Raw genomic sequence first — 22,184 nt, 5'->3', positions numbered from 1 at the left:
GTCTCATTTATAATGTTAGCCGTTGGAATCGCCAAGTATCTGTTGTATTTAGGTCGCGTAACATCAATTGGGTGTTCGTTACTCTTTAAAGGTCATTTCCAATGTAATTAGTGTTGGTATGTGTGCAGACTGAGAATAGAAAAATTAAAATAACCAAACGTATATACCTTGACACAGAAAATGTTGAGAAAGTTGTATAAAAATGAATGCGCAATAATTTTATTCTGTAATGACGAAATAAAACCAGTTGTACAAAAAAGATTTATCTGTTATTTTTGGGCATCCTGTCATATTATATTTTACTGTTCGAAGCATAAAATCTCCATTAGCGTATTCATACATCGAACACGTGCTACAATTATAATCTGAAAGTCAATGCATGACCATTAAATTTTTGCAAACACATATGTATTTTGACTGCTCCAGCCCATTCTTTGTGTAAATTACTTTTGTATATTTACATCAAATCTGTTAAAGGTTATATTAACTATTGTCATCACTACGGACTCAAGAATATTTAAACAATCAAAATCTTCAACTTTAGTTCTACCTAAATTCTTTATATTTCTCAAAATGTACATGCATTTCTCATACATTCAGATCATGCACGTATTGCAGACTTCGTAACTGAACTGCCAGTAAAATTTGGCAGGCAATTCCGAAAGCAATGCTCGGTACTGCCATTGGAAATAACATTGTAAACTATGAGAACTGGCTTGTCAATCGAGACTATTTGTACGTAGTTCGTATAGGTATGTAATGTATATAGCCTTGTAAAAAAAAATACTGTTTTACAATTTTAACATCGATATTTTTAATTTGCCGACGAAAAATATTTGAATCATTAAAGTATGTGCATAAAGAAATGTATTGCTATTTAATTAACTATGCTTATAAAGTTAGTAGAATAGTTTAAAACTAGAAAAATCGTTTTTATACACAAAAAAATTTGGTCCGGTACTTGAGGTCAGTTGTACAACCACTTTAAAGTTTAACGTCATTTCGGCCTCTAATTAAACCAAGCTAACCAACAACAAAAAAAGCATCAAGACTTTTAATAGGTCAGTACCCACACTCGGAACTACTTCACTATAATCATCAAAGTTAATACTGGAAGTACAAATAAAGCTTAAGCTCCACCGTCCGTTTAATATTTGTTTTGACCGTCGAGTGCTGCAACTTTATACGTAATTTACGTCCAACCTTGTTTTATTATATTCTTGGAATTTTAACGAGTACAAATTAAATTTCATACAAATTAATACGGTTTCCAATTATGACGTCTCTCTTAATGCTTTTAAACAAATATGTAATTACATATTTTTGGAGAAATACGTGTTATTTAAAACAGTAACTGGGAAAGTATTTTTGTGTTTAATTAACTTTCTGGTTGATAATTTCGTTTGATAATGTACTAGAACTTGTAACAATGTAGTTTAAAAATAGATATCGATTTCAGACAACAGTTGGAAGTAATAGAAATAAAGTGGTTTAATAAGCTGTTATTTTTTAAATTACGTAGGGGAACTAATTGCTACCGCTAAAGGCTGAACAGACATTACAGGCAGTCCTTAGAGTATTCAATTCGCGGAAAAAGAAATCGCAAAGAATAAAACTTTTTTTACAAAGACTTTTTTTACGACTTTCCTTCAACTTGGAACCGAATTACTTAGGTATCTATTTAAAGAGAAAAGTATTAATTGCATTTGTAAAGTAGAGCAATGATTTTTTGCCCTTTGTTTTTAAATGAGTCTTCATCAGTTACCAATTTAACCCTTTAAATTGTGTTCTTTATGACTTTTATACTGTTCTCACTAATTGGCACACAATAATATGTAGTGCACCTAAACTATTGAAGGGCTTCCAGAACATGTACCACTGACAAGATTATCACTAAAAAACATTAGCTTACCATTCTAAGCTAGCTAGACCATTTTAACGAGTTTTATATTCTGTTGCTAAGAGAATTTAAATCTTTTAGTAAAATAGAATCTAGATGGCTCGTAACGAGAACTTTAATGGACTCTAACTGAAACTAATGTGGACCATTAGAACTGTACGTGCTTAAGCACAGTTTCTGAATGGAGATAAAACAAAAACATCAAGTGCAAATAATTTCTTAAGCATTCCTTTGCATTTTGAGTTGCTCGCTTATTAAAAAGCTTATCTTACATACATACTATTAGGAGGAACTCTCGACTAGAAATGGACGTAGTTATGCAGAAACGTTCCAACCCACAAGTCACCCGAAATCGAGTTATTGTGATTGAACAGCCTAAAATTTAGCATATGGTTATCTAAACTCAATATAATTCAACAATAAAACCTCTAGTATCTTTACTAGTTAGAATAAAAAAGAAAACAACTGAAACGCGTAAATGCTTATATCTCAAATTAAACTTGAATTTGAGATATAAGCATTTACGCGTACAGTGGGTTGGAACGTTTCTGCATAAATACGTCCAAATGAGAAATGTAATAGGGTTATCAGAGAAGTTTTGTGGCTCTCTCAAATATTTTTTACATCCTAATATACTACTACAGATACATAATAATTGGGGGTTTCTTGAGCACACTTACAATTATTGTATTGTGTATTGTGTGGTTTTTACCTACATAACTCATACATACACATGCAAATATCTAATCTATTTGTCAATAGCTACTGACTTTGGTAACTTCAAATTTTGGTTTACTTTATGTGCTTTACATTATTGGTCTATGAAAAGCAAAGATACAGTTATCTCCATTTAAAGAAACCTCTGCTGATATATTTGACATATAAAGCTAGAGAGAACACAAGCAAGAGGTTCAACGTTTTACGCTAAAACGTCAGCTGTCGTTTCAAACATGAATAACTGTTCTCAGCTGAATATATGTGTATGTAACATGGAGGAAGTAAAGATAGTGGAGATGCCATAAGGAAGGTGGATAGATAGATATGCTCTTCATTATGTACACCAATTATAATACAACAGAAAAAAAAACTCAATATTTAAAAGTCAGTGACACAATTAACAATCGCTTTAAACAAAAAGACCACCCAGATAGGTCAGGTGCCTTCCAGATAGGTCAAGTAACATACGGTAGGCCTGATCACTTTGACTAACAAGACGTTCAGGTTCCGTGTCAAATCAAAACTAGTCTGTTGAACATTGGTCTTAATCGATGGGTGATTTTATTTTGAAATTAATGGGCGGGTTTCATAAAAGGCATATAGTTGCGGAGCTAGTAACATTTCTCGTACCCCGACCATCCGCATTTTGGCGCGCTACTTTCTTAGGAAATTTTGCGTTATGACATCTCCGCTAGTCATTTTGTTCTCCACGGTATGTACGAAGGAAATACTCTTCGTTTTACCATGCTTGGCTTCCTGCAAGCTTGGCAAGCAATTTTTGTGCTTACTGCCATAAAAACGATTTGCATAATTTTGATAAGCAAGACTTAAAAATATGAAGGTTTTGAATAAAATATGTGGTTATAAAACTGAAAGCACAAAAATCCAATGACTCTTTATAAGTAAAAGGATTTCCTTTATATTTCTTTTTTTGTGCATTTCAAACTCATAATACTATATTTTGCTTTCATACTTGTAGTCATACCTCGTCATAATATTTGACTACCAATCTTTCATTAGTTTCAATAAAGCCATATACACTGGTATACCTACTCTAATCTAAACTAGAAAGAAACCTACATCATAAAAAAATAATCAATTTCATTTCACGTGGAATAAGAAACATACATGTGGCATCCAAAACCTACTTTCCCACCTCCATTGAAATCTATTTCAGAAAGTATGCTATTCACCGTAAAATATATTCAAAGGGTATCATAAATAACTCGAAGTTGCAAGGAACGCTATCGGAGTATTCCAAATTTCGACCTATCTCATTGACAAAATAGCCTAACAGCCTTGGTAGATACGCACAAAGTTACGTTGAACGACCTTGGTGTTACTACTTTAGCCTTGACTCACTTACCTACACTGTTTATTTGACTTTGTTGACTTTTCACACTGAATTAAGCTTTTAGAGTTTAAATTAGGGTAGTGGACGGGAGTGTTCGTGTTACAGGAGTATGTAATTTGATGAACAGCAAAACTGGGGTAAAGCTTTGTCCGTTTAGTGCACTCTAGGAATTAACAGACATGGTTTTGTTTTTTTCTTTACTTCGTGAGATAGGTATATCTTTCATATAGGCACGTATATTTGATGCACAGTTATAGGTGAGTTGTTCAAAGGTAAAACATTTCTGTACTTTCTCAATATCAGTGACCTCTTTATCGAATCCCAACCAAATTAGTTCCATTTTGGGAACCGCTGAACTAATTGAGGCAATAGCCCAGCAGTGATCTCGTTATAAATGTGATAACAAACGCCAATCACTTAGATCGTTAGTGACCGCAACGGCCCTACGATGCTGCCTTGTGACATCCCCTTTCAAAGCATATTGAACCTTGAGTACTTAGTATATAAAGTCTAATTTTGCAATTTAACTTGTACTCGTTATTGCCTCGCTGTGGATTCATTTCAATTCTCCCATCAGATGTGATAAATTGTTGATACAGTTCAAATGTGTTGTGTTTATTATGATTTTGGAACAGGTCTGTTTATATTTTGAACAAAATGAGCAATAAAACAATAGTTACTTAATCGATTGCTATTTCGAATACCACTCAGCACAATATTAACATTTAACTTAAGTATACTGTTGTTGTTCTTTTAGACACAGTGGTTTTGTAATATGTACAAAAGCAACATGAAAAGTAAAAATAATGACTTGACTTTTGAAACACGTAATGTACCAAGACATTCGGATGTTAGAGCTCAGGAAATCTTAAAAACGTACCTGCAATTTCAGTGCTCATGGCTCGCAGGTAAAATATAATGTTATTCTCTGCATACTAAAGAGCGGAAACTAAGCAGATGGCTTAACAAGAAACATGAAAAAATAACATTACATAATATAGAACCTTGATTCTGTATAACGGTGCTACAAGCAACCAGCATAGGTAAGCATTTTGCACAATCCGCCGGAAAAAAGCACGCGTATTACACTAAACCAGTAAAGCATTTTGCATACCAAATATACAGAGATTTTTACATGTATATTTTTGTATATTACACGCAAGATTGCGCCTACAGTTTATGAGAAACAATAATCGTAATGCGACGAAATATTTTTATTAGTAACTTTACCCTAATTTTACCTTTTAAAAGGATCCCACCAAAAACATTAAATGTAAAAAAAGCCAATCCTCTACGCAATTCCTCCACCGTAAAAAGTTTTGAGATCGCATAGAAGCCAAGTCCTGTTCAACTTTATTTGTAATAATAAATCAATATTTTGTGACTCTATCAATAGTTTCGTTCACTTTACAATAATATTGACTTGGCCATGAGCACAATAAACTACAAATATAATACAGCATATCTTGGAGAGGTGAAAGTCAAACATAAAGTTTAATATTACAGAATTAAATACTTTTAATTTATTCAATTGTTACTAAATGACCGACAGTCAGTAATCATCCAACATCAATGAACTGCACATGTACTATGGCGCATGTTTAGTCCATGGTGATCTCAAATTCCAATCAGTCCATAATCAGTCCAATCGTAAAACCATGTCCATATAGAATTTATCAATCCAATGGTATTTACACATTATTACGAGGAGCGACTCTTAACTTGTGCTCATGGCCAAGACAATATTATTGTAATGTGAACAAAACTACTGATATAGTCACAAAATATTGATTTATTATTACAAATAAAGTTGAACAGGACTTGGCTTCTATGCGATCTCAAAACTTTTTACGGTGGATGAATTGCGTAGAGGATTGGCTTTTTTTACATTTAATGTTTTTGGTGGGATCTAATTTATTTTTTGTAGGTATCTTTCTTCTCTTAGTATATAACAAATTAAATTAACTTACATGCAACTAACTAAATATATAACAAACTAAATATGTTCACCTCTAAAGTAGCACGTAAACAACATTTTTTTTTAATAAAGTAAAAAATTTCGAAATTCGACGAATTTTTGAATCGAATATCTTTAAGAATAAAAGAGATTTATTTCAGAGGTAGATGGCGCAATCACATGAAATTATTAGTTTTTTTTTAAGTACTACTTATACTAAGCTATGTAACGAAACCATAGCGCGATTTAGACCAGGACAACGCCATCTATCGAGCGAGCATGGAGTATTCATCGCACTGCATTAATATGAAAGATTTTATCATTATTCATTTCATTTTAACCTAGCTTTTTTATTCATATGTATGTATATTTAATACATAATAACAATATACCACACTACGTAACAATAAAACAAATAGTAACATTTTGTACATAAATAAATAACAAAGTTATCAATGCAGTCAAAATTCATACACAATGTTCTTGAAAAACCGCAAATATAAATTTGTTTCCTATTTTTTTATTAAGTTTTAAGGTTTTTATAATTTTCCCTTTATATGTAGCTACTAACCTATCTTGGTGCCAAATTTGAAGGTTCTAAATTTGCTAGAAGTACCTTAGACTTTTGATGATCGGTCAGTGAGTCAGTGACAAAATGGTGTAACTTTGATCGCTCATAACTCGTAAACTATTTATTCAAATGTCTTGTAATTTTGAGACTGAGCTTGTTCTAATACTTACTCTTGGTCATCGAAAACCTAAACTCCTAGCTTTGTTCACATGGAAGATACAGGGGGCTGAAATAGCCGCGAAACGCTCCGAGAAAAGATGGTACGGCCGTGCCCGCTTTGCTCGAGTCTTGGCTGGGGCACTGCCGTGCCCTCAGATTGTAGATAGACGTTGAAGAACGGGTCTGGCTGTAAATTTTACGGTGTATTACGTTTAATCTAAATGGATGGACTCCATTATGTGCCTGTCTTAGAGTTATGGTCGGCCATGTGTTAAGGTGAGTGCTTCACTCAGATAATTAAAATAATAAAATTAAGTCACTTTTTGCGCTAACACAAAAAAAACAGCAAAAATTATAAAATTACATAAATTTGATGATAGATAAGAGCAAGACGAAGTTTGAAACACAAATAAGACATTAAAAGGTGAAAAGATAACAGCAGTGAATACTAAAACCGGCCAAGTGCGAGTCGGACTCGCTCACGAAGGGTTCCGTAACAGAACAAAAATATTTTTTTTTTCTTAGCCCTTATTGTCCCACTGCTGGGCAAAGGCCTCCCCATTTTGTTTCCACACCTCTCGATCTTTAGAGTTCTCCTACCAGTCAGGGTTGTAGGCGACCAGATCGTCACACCACCTCTTCCGGGGCCTACCACGTATCTTGCCCGTCCTAACCTACGGTGCGCAAACCTGGTCTCTCACAGAGTGTCAGAAGTCCAAGCTCAAGGTTTGCCAAAGAGCAATGGAGCGTAGTATTTTAGGTATCAAGCGGATGGAACGAGTACGCAATACCGTCATACGCTCCAAAACAGGAATCTTCGATGTGGGCCAAAAAACAGCAAAATTAAAATGGGACTGGGCTGGGCACGTCAGCCGAATGCATCCAGACAGGTGGGCCAATGTTGTTGCTCAGTGGATACCACAGGATGGCCACCGCAGACGTGGTAGGCCCCGGAAGAACAAAAATTAGCAAAAAAAAAAAAATATTTATTTTATTCTAGTTTTCAGTATTTGTTGTTATAGCGGCAACAGAAATACATCATCTGTGAAAATTTCAGCTCTCTAACTATCACGGTTAATGAGATACAGCCTGGTGACAGACGGACGGACGGACGGACAGAGGAGCGAAAACAATAGGGTCCCGTTTTACTCTTTGGGTACGGAACCCTAAAAAAAGATTTATTTGACATCTAGATGAGGTGACACGAATAGTGCTTGAACAGAATCGGCTAGCAACAAGACAGATATGACTTTACAGTGGAACTTGATCTAATAATCAATAAAGCCAGCACATACGTAACCGGTTATTGTATCATAAATCAATAGCTAAGTTACACTGTAAACAAACACAAGGGTATTTTTTTTTTTTTTTTTTTTTTTTTTTTTTTTTTTTGGCAGGGGGAAAATCCTCATGGACTTCCCTCCACCTGGGGTCGGTGGAGGGGGTGTGCCGGACTCTTACCGGCTAAAAACCCACCCAGTGTTGCCTTCTACCTTACCTATTGTCGAGGGCACGGGTATCGCCAAAGCATTCTTCCGCACCCCCGACAGGTATTGACCCGCCAGATGTTCAAAGGCGGGCCCCGTCAACCTCTGTGGCCGTCACCCAGCGGCCACAGCAAACTCCACTAAGAGAGGCGCGCGCAACACAACGCCACCGTCTCGAGGCCTGTTTCTGATCGGACGACAGACGCCCCTAGTCTGTCGCCCGCAGGCCGCGCCCTATGGTGGCCGGAGATCAGCCACCCTGCGACGCCCACCACGTCTGCTGCGGGCGGGGAGAGAGGAAGCAGTTTCTCTCTCCCTTTCCGCCGCCTCCTTTAAAACCATCACATCCTCACAAAAGGAGGCGACGGCGTTCCACCCTTCTTCGCTGCCGACCATGCAGGACACAACAGCCGGCAGCGAAAGACTTCCCGCAGCATCTACTGCTGCCGCGAGGTCACGGCGCTGCGTTGCCCATGCTGGGCACTCCACCAACGTGTGCAACGCCGAGTCCTCGCTGCAGATCCCACAGTGGTGGCACTTGGGCGTGGGCTCCCGGCCTATGCGACACAGGAACTTTCCGAAACACCCATGTCCGGTAAGAACCTGTGTCAGGCGGAAGCTGAGGGCGCCGTGGCTTCTCTCCAGCCACTCCTTCATAACGGGCCTGACCGCCGCGACAACGGCGTGCCCTGCCGTGGGTCGCGCAAGTCGCTGCTCCCATTCCACCATTAACACCTGGCGGAGCTCTGCTCTGCGCGCCTCGACTTGTCGAGGCACGAGGCACTCACCCCGCTGCACTGCTTCCTCGCGCCATGTATAGAGTGACGCGAGGACTTTCCCGTCTAGGTCCCATGGTGGGGATCCGGCTAGGAGGCATGCCGCTTCAAAGGATATCGTACGGTATCCCCTTATGACCCTGATGGCCATCGCTCGCTGAGGTCTTCGCAGCACTGCAAGATTGCGGGCCATCAGGGTGTTCGCCCACACTGGCGCTGCGTAGAGCGCCATCGCCCGCACGACCCCCATATAGAGCCTCCGGCAGGAGGTATTGGGTCCCCTGAGGTTGGGCAGCAGGCGTGAGAGCGCAGAAGCTGCGGCCAACAATCGGGGAGCGAGACGTTGGAAATGCGGCCCGAAGTCCCACCGACTGTCGAGAACGAGACCGAGGTATTTCATCGTCGATTCGACAGCGATGGTGACCCCTCCTACTACGATGCTAGACCCCGGAGGTGGCTTCTTCCTCGGCCCATGGAAGCAGAGGGCCTCAGACTTGTGCAAGGCCACCTCGAGGCCAAGACGCCGGATCCTACCCACGACCTGCGCGACACTGGCTGTGGCCCGAATGGCCGCCTGTCGGTACGTCTTCCCACGTGCTGTTACTAGCGTGTCGTCAGCGTAGCATATCACGCTGACGCCGTGGAGAAGCGCACCGCGCAGGACCCAATCGTATCCAATGTTCCACAGGAGAGGGCCGAGAACCGACCCCTGAGGAACACCGCACGTCATCTCACGACGACCCCATCCTTCTCGACCCGGGTACACGATAGCCCTTTCGGACAAATAGGCCCCGATTATGCGACGGAGGTACCCTGGCACTCCGTGATAACGGAGCGCTTCCTTTATGGTATTCCAGGGCAGGGTGTTGAACGCGTTGGCGATGTCGAGCGACACCGCCAAGACCACCTCGCCCCGGGCGACTGCTTCCTCCGCCAGGATCCTCACGCGCATGATCGCGTCAACTGTTGAACGCCCCTTGCGGAAACCATACTGGTTGTTGGCCAGATCCGGCCCCTCTCCGGTTATGTGCTGAATAAGGCGGTCGGCGATGATTCGCTCAAAGATTTTTCCCACCTCATTCAGCAACACAATGGGCCTGTAGGCAGATGGTGAGTCTGCGGGGCGTCCCTCCTTCAACACAAGGGTATCGCGTGTTATGCTTCATCATCACTTCATAATACATCACTGTTATTATTTTTGAAGAGCGTTTTAGTAATCGTATGTTCGTTGTTAATGTAGAAATATCAATAGCTTGGACCTTCGAGAAAATGATTGCTATTTGTCACATGTTCCAATTGTCCAATTTGTATCCATAATAATATTTCAATGCATTTGCCAAAGGAAGTCAATTCTAAAGTTACATTCGATAAAGATTTGAATTCGCCCTAAACACCTAATAGGACTAATTTGCGCAATAAATTACCATGTTAACATGACTAAAACTGAAATTCTAAACACAATCCCGAAGCAATGTTTGACAAAACAAAACACACATCCGAACTGTTATGTTAACAGATTTGAATTGTTTATATGTTTGTTTGTTAAAATACTTCTCACCCGTTAAATCGATCATATCGCTTCCCGATCAGAGCACATTAGTTCAATGTAATGGAACGTATTGTGTGACCGCATCCAAAGCATAATTTATATCACAAGCCTCTGTATGGGGGACCATTGTGGCGATTTGGAACCATGCCATAGTCATCGCGGATGACCACCGATATTTGGATGCTGAAATACCATCTGCCACAGACGGCACAGATTGTGAAATAAGCGCTGATATTGAACGAAAAATAGTTGAAAATGTGCTCGAATTTCAAATAAGTCTGCGCACAACAGAAAAGGATTTACTTTAATAGTATAAAAGTCTGGATATTATTCCGTCTGATTGTACTCTGGGGTACAATATTTGGCAAGTGGTTCTCTAGCATTTTGGTACATTAATCTGAGCGAGACATTACGGAGACCACGGCACTGTCTAAGACAGCAGCTTGCATAATGATCTCAAATGTAATGATCTTTGGATAAGATTCAAGCTCAGTGCCAAATTCTGTGTCTGTGCTATTATCATAAAGCTTTCTATTCATTTATACCATTCTCCCAAAAACAATTGCATCACTAAGATAAAATCCTTCCATCGTTGGCTTATGTATTCGTTTTATATCTCCCTGATTATTAAGCGCAGATTTAGTGAAATTATTAGGCTCCGGAAATGTGTAGCCCAAAAGTTTTTCGATATAACTATTTCACCCTCAAAATATTTGATGGTAACTCATTTTTACTCACATTGAAATTGTAGTATTTTTCTTTTTGCTTCGTATTTTTTAGATAATACGCTCAGAAGAGAAGAGTCTCGAGGGAACAAAAAATACGAGGTCCCGGCTTATAGGAGCTATTCTTTTTATTTTCTCAGACTAATTAGATTTTTTTACACAAAATGTGTCGTTATTTTCAAATTCTTCTTTTCATTCAAAGCTGGATTAAGAACTCGTTTGTAAACTCAATTTGGAACACATGGCGCAAGATGTAAAAAACATCACTACAAATATTTGACAACATTGAATGAAATAATAATATTGTGGCAAACATTATTTGAGTTATGATAATGCGTCACAGTACTAATACCTCGAAATCAAATAAACAAAACACAATCATCACAACCTAAAATGAAATATTATGTTTTTCAGAACCATACACGAAATCCCTAATCAAATTACCTGCTTGCACAGCCTAAATAAGCATATACATAAGTAACGTGGAATTTCACTTGTCAAATAAAACCACTTTGGTGGCCAATTGAGTTTCATATGGGCATGGCTACTCTGTGGCCTAGTGTAATTATCTTCATATTGACCACGACACCACAGCGGATGGTGCCAAATTTAATCAGCATACAATCGGTTGCATGCAAAATGCATTTGGAGCAATAGCTGACGGCTCAATGATTTTAATGCGATTTTCCAGACTAACGCCATTTAGTGTAACTAAATGGTTGAAAATGGGAGCGGATTAAAAAGGATTTAACTTTTAATTAGGTATCTATAGTAGGGAAATTGATACACAACACTGTAATAACTACGATGGAAATAATAATAATTTAAATGCTATCCAATTGTATAACTTTTCGAGTAGCTAATTTGCAATAGTTTTTCTTACCCCACTAATTTCATTCTCATAATCCAATATTGAAGTGTATGTTAATAAAGAGCCGATCAGCTGAGACAAATTTCTGAGACTGAGACAATATACTTCCAATATAATATAGTTATTCATATATCATTATTGCTATCCAATATAGTAGATATGGATAATCAATTTTGGCTAGTCCACTATGTAAATAATTCGCATAAATGATGAAATCAAATTGAGTTACCCCCGCACTCAGAGACATGTAATGATTAGTTAAGTCACTCTTTAGTGACAGATTCTTATAGAAATTTTGCACTAAGGAACGGCTTAAGTAAACATTTATGGCCTTACTACAAAAACTTTAACCCCTGTTTTACACTTGTCTAATAAAATTTTGGCTGCAAAATGAACCGTATGTCAACGTCATAATTTGACATTTTTTTAGACAAGGCATAAACTGACGTTTAAAAGTTTTTGTGGTAACACGGTAAATGTCTCTGAGTGTATCCATTAATGATACTTTTCTAAGTTCATTTTATCAAAGTATCTTGACAGTGACTACGCTTGAAAGTGAATCTAAAACGTTTATTTTTTTCTGTAGGGTTATAATTATAATTAAAGTCAATGACTTCTTTTATTGAAAGACAAATAATCTAGAACGAGTTCAAGCTGGGCTAGTAATTAAAATAAATTGACCAAAAAAATAACATTGAAGGTTAATTAATTGACTTGAGAAAGATTGCTCAAGAATAATTTCATTACTTAAATGGTTTTTACCAAAAGATGTCTAGACGAAAGTTGCAGACATGAAAAAAGTGTCAGCGTTGCAGAGATAAGTCAACATTTATTATATAAAAAAATATCAAGTTTCAAATAAAATTCGAAAAACCACCGTGTAAATATTCTTCCAGCTTGGAATTCCTCTCGAGACTAACTCATAAAAAAGTCCAAACAAATTCGAAATTCCATGAGGTCTGTTACCCCCACAAGTACATCAATTGTGCAAAAGAGGAAAGTGGCATTAAGGTTCGGATAATGCAGACAAGAAATTGGTTTATAATTCAAACGTAATGGTGGGCACAGATGGTTTAGGATTTAAAGGTTATTATTTTTTATAGCTTATCTCTGCCTGGGTGTCCGGGAATGAAGAATCAAATTACCGCGTTTATTTTTCTTGATCCCAAAAGGTTTGTAGCTACTATATTATCCGACGATCTAGACTAATAAATCTTTACTTAAATTTAAGTGCAATTTAGCTTTAAGTTTAATAAAAAACTTCCACGTCCACACTGCAATTTTGGTCGGGAAAATAATAGGTAAACATTTCTCGCAGACCCTCGAAAATGAAGCGGTTGATACATGATAGATAAAATCGTTTAAAAAGTTCAGCTGAAAAATCCCCTGAAGCTAGATAGGGATAGTGCAGAATATATTGCCCTGTTGGGGCTTTCAGATAGAACGCGGATCCCAGACGGCCATTTCGATGGAGAGTGGCAGAATTCCAAGACTTGATTAGATATACAACTTATTGTTATATACGTTTCTATATAAAATACAACTCGTCAAATGTGACTATCATAACACATCAGATAATAAGTCTCATACTATTACATGTCTATAAAGTACACTCAATTGTCAAATGTTAAAACAATTTCCCATTTAAAATTAAACCGTACTAAGTGAAATTCAATTGGGTGAAATAATTGGCACCATAAAATTGTTTTCATGTGAACTGCCAATTTTCACTGGCTTATATGACCTTATGTAATTTATGTCACCACTATCATTGGTCGTTATCCTGTTCAATTATTGTTCATGCATCGAAGGCACTTTGCACATGGAACTACTATTGCAGCAACTGGAAAGTAGCTTTTTTCATATTATCAAATGCTGCAAATGACTCATAGGAACTTTGCCATATAGAAACCTTTCAAATAGTCAAAACTTGACTCCACTAACACGTACGTAGTAGGTACGTGGTCAAAGCGTCGCCGTTAAGTCATTGACTGTGACAATCCTTCTGCATATTCTATCAATTTAAACACAAAACAAAAGAACGCACCCTTTAGCAAAACCGATGTTGTACTAATAAATCATACTCAAAATGCCTATTTGGCAAGATATCGTAGGAATAGTGCCAATTACTGGAGCTTGGCTGCTGTGAGATTGTAACTATAGGTCTACCAAAAGCTGGCGTTTCCACCAGATATAAATTGGAGCATACAGTGGAACATTAAAATTAATTGTGTACTGTTCCAACACTTGGACAATAAAGCAAGAACAATAGGCGTGTTCTCGTATAGTGAAATAGTTACAGCCTTTAAATATTATATGCAAATGTTGTGGAATTCAAATAGACAATGACAAACGTTGAACGAAAATTTGTGTTTTAAACTTTTGTAACATGACCAATTCTTAAAATCTTCATGACTTATTTTATTATTGGAACAATTAATTGCTTAACGTGTTTCGTATCAGTTTTACAGACAATATGCGTGGAACGAAAGTGTATAAGCACACATAATGATCTCTGAAAAATAAAAACGTCATAAACTAAGCTGTCTTTTATATCACCGCCAGTTATAAGCCTACGCACAGTAAGAATTGTAATTGAACCGCGAACCAATCCACTTGTTAGTCGGTACTTCCACGATAATAGCTTCCATTAAGGAAAATGTTAGCATTTTCGTATTTCGATATAACATGCAGAAACTTGTTGAAGGCATTTTGGTAGTGGACTAATCAAGTTCACTTTAGGTTTATTGGTTAACTGTGTTATTCTTCCTACTGCTACTCATGTTACGTTTTTCCTCAAACATAATTTTCGTCGTTCTATTGTTTTATCCCAAACGGGAAATAGCACCGTACCAAACAAATCGAATAAAGCAGTGCCAAACACAACCGCTAATAGACAAACAGTCAGATTTGAGCAAATTATCTAATTATGCCGTCACTGTCACTACAAATATACCTTTTCAGACAGCAGATTTGGTGTCCAATTTGCTCCACTTAAGTGATTACACGAAGTTAGACCAAATGTCTGGTTTAGTGCCAAATTGTATCGCAACTGTTCATTACCAAGCACATTAAGGCATATTCAAGTTAATCCACTTAGTAAATCTAGAAACGAATGTTTGACCTTGAATATTGTTGATGGACTCATAAAAATTCTGAAAGTATTATACATGAGAACGACCTGGAGGGTACGAAAACGAAGTCCCCACAGCCGTCAGGTGGGAACGCTTTAACGTCTCTCAATAAAATTGATGGCGCCTTGATGTAGAATAATCTCCAATATCACGGTGACTTACTTTGCATGCAGACTCCTTTTATTACTCCGAATATTGTAAATTTTTGCCGTATTAATACTTCTTCGTTTTTATTTAACCGTGACGTTTGTTGGATTACTGTGTTCACAGTAACGAGTCATTATTCAGGTCCATTGTTTGCTTTAAGCATCTTTGTGAAATGTTACTGAGAATTGTATATTGACACATAAATCAAAAATTCGTAGAAACAACGTGCTCTTATTTCATGACAATTATAACCTAAGAAACAGGATATTTTTCAGTTCTCCTTCATGTTATTGTATCTCTAAAAAACTTAATGATTACTCAACAAAAAACACTCTCAACTAATACCGACATAATCGATAACCTAACATAATCTAATACTCAATGGCAACAAAAATAAAACTTCATCTAAATATGTATCGAAAAGCGACATTTCTGTGCAATCTAATCATCGATCTAAAGTGCATAGCGCTACCTATATCCATCAATACAATGCGAATGAAAGGATGGCTAATGATTGTGTAGGTGCTGTGTATTTTGCTTGAGTAATGGGTTCCCAAAGCGATGACAAAACGTTTTCGTTAACTTCTGGAATTTCCAAAATGATTCCACCAAACAGCAAATCATGATCGAGGTGAAAAAACATAATGATGTCATAAAAGTACCTTCCTTTATGTGCTCCAAGACTCGACTTTCTAAGCCAATTTGTCAAGTTTCGAATAAATGTGCTCGATGATACGATGACATTTTTGCTTGAACAAAGTGATGAACAGAAAACGATTTGTTCGTGACAAGCAATTTTGGTGCCAGGGTAAGATGTCAGGGGCGTGGGGGGGTGGCTAACGGTGGTCATTAGACGAAGCTATAGGACGACACATTCGCCAACTAACAAATTACTTTGGTGATAAATCCACAGATACCTGCTTTTCGACTGTACAACCTGACGTGGGTCGTGACTTGGCGGTGTAGGTCATTCTAAAACTAATGTTCATTTGCTGCTTAAATGTTTTGGCTTCTCATTCGTGTCGTGGCTTATATTCTAACATGCTATGCTTCTAATTTTGCGTTGCAATCTATTTAAAAAATCTAAATGCTAGTGCTTTTTTGCTGCTAAACCTCGTGTTGGCTAAGTGTGGGATACTATTTGGTTTCCTCTATTACTATCTTCAATTTGTATACAGGTTGGGAAATGTTGATATAGGGGACATTGTACAGTCGACAGCGGTATTCGACGGTGCATAATCCAATAGGTTGAAGCCCACCGTTTTAACGTAGTTAACAGTATCCCCCGTGGCTTCAGTGAATGCACGTCTCAGCCGGGCTCGGCGCGTCTGCGACAGGGTTTGTGGACAGAGGAGCAGCCCCTGCAGGTTAAAAACAGAAATCAAATCAAACGACTAATTTGATTTGATTTGGTTAGAAGGGAAAACCCGTCTCAAGACCCTTACACAGCACTTACACGCCAACTGCATTGCGTTTTACATTAAGCCAGGATAAGACTCTCGAGGAATAAACCGATCTATGGAAATGGTGATTTATGATCCGTCAAAATACTCATATTCACACTAAATGATCCTACACACACAATTACTTCTTACTACAAACACCGATACATACTATGTATAACATCAAGATGATGTAGTTTCTTACATGGCTTTTTGCTAATTCTAATCTCGCAATTGTCTTGAGAGCTCAGAAAGAGTGTTACAACGTTTCTAAGTGTCGTCGGAAAGAGTTAAATGGCCGTGAGTTTCAAAGGCAGACATTAAGAAAAGGCTCATCTCGTTGAAACAGTTGGCAAAGACGGTTTCACAACGGTGGAACATTCTGTCAAAGTCTTATTGCTTGACAAAGTAATGACTTCTACGCTCTACCTTTTCTTTTGTCATTTTACATTTGTTCTGTGATGAGCGTTACAGCTTTACACCAAATATTGCGAAACTAATTTCTTAAAAAGCTTTCTACGATATATTAGCTATTTACATTTTGAATTAATTCTCTTGTTTTAACTTTATCGTTATAAAAAAATAATAAAAGTATCGTCCAAACTATCACTCAGTTTTTGGTTATGCAAAGCCATTTCGTATTACGACAGTACTTTTTTTGAAGATCCTTTCAAATTAGATGGCCTTTAACCTCATCATTTGACCTTATTTTTGTGGAAAATCATTTGCTCTAAGTATAAAAATATTTTTAGTTGCAACATTTTCGCAAAGCATTTGCGGAAATTGTTGGTTCAAGTACTAAACAAATAAGGAAAACGGGTTTGTTTATACCTACCTACTTTATTTTTTACGCTGCAGGGTTTAACAAGTACCTATCGTAATTTCTACCGCAGGCTGCGTTTACCGTTGTGCAGAAAAACATTTTTAAAAGCGCCTAACTATGAGTAATTCGATCGCACCTAACAGCCTTAACGCTAATAACGAAAAATTCTACGATGTATGATTCTTAAAATAGTAGCGCCACCTACCGATCGTGGAACCTACCTGTTTGAAAGGGCGCATACCCCCGTTGATTCGCAGCGAGTCCGCGGCAATCCCAGCGATGCCATCGCCGGGTTCTCGCAACTGCCGCAGGGAGGCGCTGGGGTGGTGGTGAGCGTGATGAGGGCAGTGCGCCGCGCATGCGCTAGACTCGGGCTGCGAGCTCTGGCGGATAATCCTCGTACTAGTTGTAGGCAACAGTAAGGCTGGGGGTTGTATGACGGGGCACGTACTGACGGCGTGGAGCGAACTGCACCCACAAGGGTAGTGTACCGCCGAGCGAACGCTCTCTCGCGACACAGAGCGCGCTAGTTGTAAGGCTGATATTGGTGCCGTCGACTGCCGCCGCTCGCACACGCGACATCTCGAGTACGTTTGTGGAACTAATTGACACGTGGTCACTGACCCTCTGTGCGAGCACGTCGCTACGGGGGACACGAGTGTCTGAGGTCGGTCTGCCGGCTCTCGGCACTGTAACTCAATATCTGGGACACTTCTTGCGGTGCTCTCTTCCATTCTAATGGATGTGGCACTTTCCTCGCTGCCTGGTCCGCCGGATAGTTGTGGGCGAAGGTGTGTGGTGCAGTCTTGTCTTTGCAGAACTGGTTTGACTGTTCTGTTTTCTGCTGGGACGATGACGGTGACTGCTGGACCGGTGACGAGTAGACTAGCAGTCTCATCGCTGCTGCCGTAGCCGGAGTTGGTGATAGCTTCGGTACTGTCTGTTGTAGGCGCCGACATTTTTATCTGTAACAAAAAAAAGTTAATTAATGATCTGCCGAGTAAAACTTACTTCAGGATTATTATTTATGTACTATAAATATCCCGCCGGGAAAATATCATTAATCGCCCAAAATAATAACTGACAGGCGTCTTTCTGAGGTATTATTTATGAAGAATATAGAACGGGAATTAATATCAGGAGAGGATTACGTCTTGATGGCCGACGTACCAATAATCCGCCAGTCATAAACGATTTATCGTTTTCATATTAACCTAAATTGGGTTAATAAAACATTATAACTATCAATGTCGACCAAATCACTGCTATGAAATTGATTTCTCGTGATCGAAGGAGGCTCGCAGGTATATGAGAATTTGGGTGTATGTAAGTAGTTAACTTTATTACAACGTAAGGGAATAAGGATATTTTTGTGAGCGATGTAGATTAGAAATATGTTTTCTTTTTAATATACTACTACTACATAATTTTTACTAAGTTATAAGAGAAAACAGATGGAAATACAAAGCAAAAAGAAGTATTTTTGCTTTGTGTTTTTTATATATACTCAAGAAAAAACTACATATTTAGATATGTTATCATTACAACCTACGTTTCAATCCTAATTGTTAACCAAGTTTATCATAAAAATTCAAATGTCACGTAGCTCTCTGACATTTTTATTTAAACCTAAATATCTGCATTCATTTATTTTATTACAATTTCGCGTTTCTACTGATCAACTTGTTTTAATCAAAGCAATCTGAATCGTAAATGTCAGTCATATGAAACCTTTGACATGACATTTAACAAACACGATACATACTCGTATGTACTAAAGCGGGCGTTATTAAGGTCCACCCACATAGATGGTTGGTATAATAATGTCTTAAGTGCCATACGGGGAGCATATACGATGCGCATACGACATTTTTAAAAGTTAACGTTTTCATTCTAACTGCGATAATAATCTTAAAAAATGTAAAAGTAAAGTGATTTTATTATAATAATAAATATTCTACCTTTAAAAAACTGCTGGTCATGTAACCAAGATTTGAATTTGATCCTTGACTTTAACTTATATTCATAAACACTACCCATACAATACTTCTGTCGAAACTACACGTGAGGAAACTTGCAGTGTATTTAAGAAAACTCTGTAGTTACCTTCTAGAGACGATTGAGGAAAAAAATATCAAACTACTAGTTAGAAGTGCGTCCCTTCCTCGAAAACTACTTGTCACTATGCATTTTACTTTTAGGCTGAAACTTTGATAAACTAACTTTTCTATTAGGTTACTTGAGATAGTTGAGTTCGGTGTTATTTATATCCACGTAGATCCGATAGAACTAAAACAAAGTTAAAGAAAGACTGTATTAGGTTAATACGAGAAGGTATCGCTTTTAGTTTCCGTACCTTGTGTAGTTCATTTATTTTTTTCACAACATATTTTCTACATTTTTAATATTAAATTCAAAAATAATAAAAAAAATATCAAAAAATAGACGGCCACCGATTTTGGGGTACAAGGTCCTTAAAGTCCATACCTTTATTCTTAAAAGCTAAACTTTTCATAGTTTATTTTTTAACAATTCAAATAGACTTAAAGAACAATGTCAGACGTCCATAGGTACTTAGGCTCAATAAAAATATTTCATGTACAGTGAAAATTCTTACAGTTTTTTGTGTAGTTTAATGTCAGAAGCTTTTCTATGTTTTCCACTTTTGCATTGAACTTCTCAAAACCAAATTATTCAAACGAAAAACCTGAACTCGATAAACAAAATAATTACTTATTAACATGATATTTTTTTTTTGGAAAAGTTCTAGATAACAATTATCCCACCAAAAACATTAAATGTAAAAAAAAGCCAATCCTCTACGCAATTCCTCCACCGTAAAAAGTTTTGAGATCGCATAGAAGCCAAGTCCTGTTCTACTTTATTTGTTATAATAAATCAATATTTTGTGACTATATCAATAGTTTCGTTCACTTTACAATAATATTGACTTGGCCATGAGCACAATAAACTACAAATATAATACAGCATATCTTGGAGAGGTGAAAGTCAAATATGAAGTTTAATATCACAGAATTAAATACTTTTAGTTTATTCAATTGTTACTAAATTACCGACAGTCAGTATCATCCAACATCAATGAACTGCACATGTACTATGGCGCATGTTTAGTGCATGGTGATCTCAAATTCCAACAAGTCCATAATCAGTCCAATCGTAAAATCCTGTCCATATAGAATTTATCAATTCAATGGTATTTACACATTCTTACAAGGAGCGACTTTTAACTTGTGCTCATGGCCAAGACAGTATTATTGTAATGTGAACAAAACTATTGATATAGTCACAAAATATTGATTTATTATTACAAATAAAGTAGAACAGGACTTGGCTTCTATGCGATCTCAAAACTTTTTACGGTGGAGGAATTGCGTAGAGGATTGGCTTTTTTTTACATTTAATGTTTTTGGTGGGATCTAATTTATTTTTTGTAGGTCTCTTTCTTCTCTAAGTATAGGTATAACAAATTAAATTAACTGACATGCAACTAACTCAATATATAACAAACTAAATATGTACACCTAAAGTAGCACGTAAACAATATTTTTTTTTACCTAAAAAAATTCGAAATTGTCGAATTTTTTAATCGAATATCTTTTAGAATAAAAGAGATTTATTTCATAGGTAGATGACGCTATCACATGGTCTCGGGTTGTCGCTGCGCCCCCGCAAGGGGGCGCGGCTGGCGGGCCACGGGGCTACGCCCCTTTCCCGCGGGGTCCAATCGCTGCCCGTTACTACGGGCAGGTCTTTGGATTGCCGGTATAGGCGCGGCAGGTTAGGACAGCGTTTGTGCGACGCTGCCCTATGTGTTAATATGTCGTGTGTTTGTTTGCAGGTGCGCTGGCGGCAGCACATTGCCGCTTCTTCACGGCATCTCGGCGGTCAGTCCTCGCCAGGTGAGACCCCCGGTTACCCGGGGGAGGCCCGGCGGGTGACGACCAGCGACAGAGACGCCGGCTCTACGCCCCTGCACAACGGGTATGCTAGACCCGCGACTGTAACGCTTCCAGAGCTAGCCGGTCACGCTCCAGCCGACGGGCCGATTATGTATGTATGAGCGGCTTGTATGTGTGTGTACCGCCGCTCAGTGTGTGCGCCACCGTGTGCGCGCTTGCGCGACACGGTATTGCGTGAGTACAATGTTGTGGAGTCGTGATTGTGTGGCGGGTTGCGTCATGCCTATATTAACCTAGCACACGACGCTCGCCGAGTGTATATCGTGTGTGTGGAGTGTCTGTTGTGTGAGCTGGCTGCGTGTAGATGGGTGCAGCCAGCTCGGGTGTCGTCAGTCCGGTGGTGGCGGCACGTCCGGCAGGAGGTCGCGCGGTAAGGCCTTAGCGTCGGGCGGGCGCGCGTGCAAGGGCGCCAGGTGCTTGACGTGAAGCCAAGCAGATGCGTCTGCACGCGCGAACATGCCCTCGCTGAGCCGGCGCACGAACTCGTCCAGGCTCTCCATCTTAAGGTCCCGCTGGAGGACGTCGTTCCTCACATAGCGAGGAGCTTGCGCGATGAGCCGCAGGCATGCGCTCTGCTGTGAGCGCAGCGTCT

General features: G+C 38.5%; 1 protein-coding gene across 3 annotated transcripts in view; it reads right to left on the bottom strand.

Annotated features, from left to right (window-relative positions):
• The window catches only part of LOC124636776 (small conductance calcium-activated potassium channel protein), a 255,271-nt gene that overhangs the window by 125,517 nt on the left and 107,570 nt on the right, over window positions 1-22,184 (bottom strand). For all 3 annotated transcript variants that reach the window (XM_047172914.1, XM_047172915.1, XM_047172917.1), the window contains exon 3: window positions 17,834-18,577. In XM_047172914.1, coding sequence (XP_047028870.1) covers window positions 17,834-18,571 — 738 coding nt within the window. In that variant the 5' untranslated portion in view covers window positions 18,572-18,577. The remainder of the gene's footprint in view (window positions 1-17,833; window positions 18,578-22,184) is intronic.

This window comes from Helicoverpa zea, chromosome 15, assembly GCF_022581195.2.
Source record: "Helicoverpa zea isolate HzStark_Cry1AcR chromosome 15, ilHelZeax1.1, whole genome shotgun sequence".
Classification (NCBI taxonomy): domain Eukaryota; kingdom Metazoa; phylum Arthropoda; class Insecta; order Lepidoptera; family Noctuidae; genus Helicoverpa; species Helicoverpa zea.
This window is presented reverse-complemented; position numbering and strand designations above follow the sequence as displayed.